The sequence below is a fragment of the Necator americanus genome, chromosome IV, assembly GCF_031761385.1.
Source record: "Necator americanus strain Aroian chromosome IV, whole genome shotgun sequence".
NCBI classification, from domain to species: Eukaryota; Metazoa; Nematoda; class Chromadorea; order Rhabditida; family Ancylostomatidae; genus Necator; species Necator americanus.
In genome coordinates, this window is record NC_087374.1 from 31843332 (window position 1) to 31848094 (window position 4763).

Sequence of the window (4763 nt, forward strand, 5' to 3'; positions counted from 1 at the left end):
CTATGGATTATGAATCGTATAGCAGATCGCTTTTGACGATTGACTGCTGAGTTTTGGAACGACATATTTCTTCAATGGTGAGATGACGTTCTTCGACGAAGTGTTTGTGACGACAATTAGGAACGTCGTCACACCAACAACCATTCCAACGAGCATCACTGTTGTCCAGTAAGTGACCGTCATGTATGAAGACAGAAACAGCACAATACATGATGAGATGCACTAAAAATTGTGGTTGAGAATACTTGTTGCAGGGATGTTCAGGAAGAAAAAATTAAATCATAAGACCTGTGGAGATAGTTGATCCAGAGTTCACCCGTTTAAAAACATTAAGAACATCCTTTATAGGATTAAAAAAGTGTTAGATTTTCTTCACGGTCAATTTCCACCTACCTTACCTGTGAACTGATGGGTCATTGAGGGAAAAATACGAGAATTGTTCGTTTTTTCAACTTGTTATGTGAAATTCCCTCCTTCATTCGTACGTTCACTTTCATCCGTTCGAAATCATTCATTTATCATTCATAAAATACCATCTAACTATTTATTCCCGATCTACATCCCAGGATTTGTCCTAGTTATAGTCAGCGTCTAATCTGTTCACCCAGGCGGACGCAACGCGTCTGCCGCAACTCGCACCTTCACCTCCTTTCCACACACAAACACACATATCCTCAGCTCTTTCGGCTTCCAATACCAACTTCTTTGAAGTGATCGGCACCGACCATATAGGGTGGGCTTAGGAAACCATAAAAGTCTTAGGCGGATTATATGAAGGGTCTTTGGCGAGTTATAAAACAACAAAATTCTGCTGAAAGTAGTTTTAGCTGATTTTTTTCGAAGGGCATGTGTGGTTCTCGAAATGTGAACGTTTGGCGTGATATTCTTATGGTTTGTGGACAAGATTCACAGGTGTTTGCTCTACGATCCGATCGATCATGCTCAGTAAGAAACGATAGACGGAAAAATGCAGAAAAAAGTTTCTGCGGCTCCCTTTTTGAACCTTATTTTTTCAAATAATTATTGATTTTCAGCTTAGAAAGAAGAAACCAAAGTAGTTTTCTGATATTAGTAAATATTTCTAACCTGATAAATCCTTGTAAGCGAAAAGACCTCATTACGATGTTTTGGCACCGCCATTTGACATATGATCACTCGTGCCATGGTCAGCGTGAAATCGCCCATTCCAATCAGATAACCGACAGCACAAGCCAAGTAACGACTGAACACGGATGTTTTGAGGGAAAAATCCGTGAAATCCAAGAAACGTTAAGAGCAATTCTTACTTTGGTTGAAGGAACAACGAGCTTTCATCGTTTGGTTCGATCGTGGATCGTTCCGGGGTGGAAAGTTGGAAGAGCGCCATCGCTGCTACAACGACCAGAACGTGAACGATCATAACCACTTGTAGTTTGTGGTTGACGATTTTCTTGATGAGTGGACGGATTAGGACACCTCCTGGAAAAAAATGGGAGAAAATTAATTGTGACAGTATTTCTTTGCTTCGTGACAATTAGCGCCTACAATGACTATTTTTTTTCCAGAAATATTTATATACAAAAAAAAATTGTTTTCTATAATCACTTCGTTTCTTTGAATTACCTGACAATTCGGCTAATCCAACGAAAAAGCTGTACAGTGCGACAATGTAAACATCATGCACAAGTGATGCAGTGAAGGAAAGCGTTGTTGGATAGATGCCAAGGAAAAACGAGACCAGGAAACCCATGTATAAGAAGGTGAAACTCAAAAGGATCATGTTCGGATGTATAAACGCTTTTCCAAGATTCTCTGAAAAGAAGAGAAATTTCAGGAGAAAAGCAATATCCGTAGAGTCTACAAAAAATTAAGAATTCCACTTTATTTATTTATTTTTCTAACAAACAATTACTTACTCATATGTGTTTTAAAGTTAGGAATAATCCTAGGTGAATTACTAGCAATACTATCGTATTGCTTTGTCGGAAGTAGAGCAAACATTACAGCTGCTATTAAAGTAACAGCAAAAAACATTCCATAGATGACCTGAATCGAATTTTATTCGATCACAAAAACGTATTTCACCAGTAGATTTCTGGAAATTTACCTGAATATGTTGCTCAGAAAAACTACGATAATGCGATGCGACCTCGCTAGCATCCTGGGGAATTAGATAGAAAATCAGTACAAGCACCATTCCACCGATAAACATACTGAAAATTTTTCAATAGCAAAAAAATTCATTTACTATGTGTTATGTTTTCAGGAATTAGTTTAGAAGTTCTCACCTACTATGCCCAACAGCGGTTTCGATGCCTGTATTTGATTCTATCGTACGCCTTGACGAATGTTCAGCCATGTAAGCGCCTTCTCCATTGTTGTACACTTAAGATATTGAGAATAGAGGATAATTTCACCATTCTGATAGATTTACGGATTGTGATGAAGTTTCGGTAGAAAATACTATCGAAGCAAACTAATTTTAGGTTTTTTTTTTTAAAGAAAGAGAGATGGAAGAAAGAGTCGTGGAGAGCCTAGTTAGGGGTTATGTGTCAGGAGAGACTCTGTGCTTCCGATCGTTATTCGAATTATTCTACTAAATTCTAAATTATTTCATTCTTTATTCCTTCAATATTTCCCTCGGATTTCAAGTGTTTGCTGAGGTAATAGTAAATCGAAGTAGGATGGGAATGAAAATCATGATTAGGATCTGTCTTCCATCCAAGTGGCATAATTTCTTTCCTCAAGAAAACAAAAACTTACATGAATACGCAAAACCCATAAGGACTTGCGAAAAGTAGAAATAATATGAGTTGATGTAGAAAAACCCTAGATAATAGACAGCGAATATTACGGTAGATATGACAAGAATCCATTTTGATGCGAAATAATGTTGTAGACCAGCGGAGAACAAACTCGAAATCGCGAATGCAGAATAATGGAAGGCTTGCCTGGAAAAAAAAGGCGAAATTTAATTAAAGTTCTTAATTTCTGTTCAATAATTTTGATTTTAGCACCATAGAAATTCAGTGCTCTTTCGGAAGTCATGGATTTCGAAGATTACTGTGAACTGAGTGTGAGAGCGTTTCTCCTTTCTCTTGGGATTTTTTTTTTCGTTTTGAGTAACTAAACTTTGAATGACACGGTAATCTAAATAAATATAAATTTCCGATGAAACTTGCTGGTGTAAATCGTAAATGGCATTGGAATAAGAACTTTTCTCTTTTAATTTTTTTTCTATACTTTTCTCTTTATATTTCATTCCATTTATTTTATTTTATTCTATATTTTATATTTTGGTGTAATCTCCTTAAAGACTTTAGAAAAACAACATTTCAAATGACTTTTTCGTGCAGAGAAAGTCAGTTGAGATCGTTTCTACTTAATGAAATTATTTTCATCAAGAACTTGGACGAGTTTTCTCGCATTGGTTTCCCATTGGATTTTTTTTATACCACAGACAAAGAGAAAGAAACACTGTGAACCCGGTATTCTTTTTCAGTTTTCCTTTCCTTAAGCTAGTTCTTACGACTCACCCATAATATCCAGCAAATGCTGATATTCGCTGTGGATCTTTCGTGTGGACCGAATGGATAACCGACTCCGAAATAAAGCATTGTGTGAAATATCCTAGATAAAGAAATAGTGTGCCAAATCCGAGCATATAAACCGATAATAGCTCATGTCGTCGTGGAGTCAATTCCATTTCTTTTTTTCAGTGGAAAACAATCTGAAGAGGTGTTTGGTGAACGTTTTGTAAGTACAAAGATTCTTGTTTACGAGAGATTTCAGGTAGCAAAAGATCAGTTTTCGCGGAAAAAAGACAATGATTAGAGATAATTCCAAGAAAAAAGAACTAAGTCAGCATGGGTCTTTTCTTCGAAAGGAAAAAATATCCTGTTAGTTAAGGAGAAAATCCTGGGAGGACATGGTTTGGAAAAGGATCTGCTTTATAACTGCGAGGATGCTAGTGCTTAATAAAAATGGATGTTGAAGTTTATAGAAGTATTGTTAAAGAAGAAATGTTGGCACTGTTTCTAGGCTGTTTTCTACTGAAACACTTCCAAAACCAATAAGGGTCCCATCATCGACTATGGGTAACGATACCCGATGATGATGGGACCTTTATTGGTTTTGGAAAAGGAACTTATTTTTCACACAAGTGAACTTATGTATTCAGAAAAATCGCATTAAATGTTACATTTCAAATATAGAATAAATTCATGCTTTAGTAAAATTTCTCCTTATGCCTAAGGATAGAAACTAGAAACTCGACTCGTATTGATAATAAGGAGAAAAGACCTAAGAATAATGAAATCTCAAAAATTTCACCATTTTCTGGAACAATGGGAAATGATGGAAAACGCGACGGAAATTCTGATAGACTAGTACTGTTTTCGTATTTTATACTGCCTCAACGAAATGAACGACGTTCACAGACGAAACGTTAAAAACGGTTTCGGTTCCATTCGTCTGCAACAAATGTTCACCTCTTTAAAATGTTACGCAGAACTCTTCGCTAAACTCGAAATTTGAACCGATTGGGCGGAACCGTACACAAAAATCCCGGTAGGCAATTCATATAAAATTTGCACACATATTTACCACCTATTATTATGATGTTAAAGTGTGAACGTGTGGAATTTCTCTGCGACTACAGAAGAAGAATTGTTTAAGGAGAATTGAGGCGGGATTTATTTTCGAAATAACGCCCATTAAATACCAACAATAACGTCTTAATAAAATAACTGCACCAAGGATGTAAAATTTCTGCAATGCGAAAT

The 4763-nt window shown here is 36.4% G+C and overlaps 1 protein-coding gene across 1 annotated transcript; it reads right to left on the bottom strand.

Moving 5' to 3' along the window:
• Positions 1-3685, bottom strand: RB195_003401 (uncharacterized protein; the record flags this gene model as incomplete). The annotated part of the gene is made up of 9 exons (XM_064201042.1): positions 1-222; positions 1087-1222; positions 1287-1458; positions 1603-1791; positions 1896-2025; positions 2087-2192; positions 2268-2364; positions 2743-2930; positions 3516-3685. The coding sequence occupies 9 exons, from the start codon at positions 3683-3685 to the stop codon at positions 1-3; spliced, it is 1410 nt and encodes a 469-aa protein (XP_064056923.1).
• Between the last annotated feature and the right edge of the window lie 1078 nt (positions 3686-4763).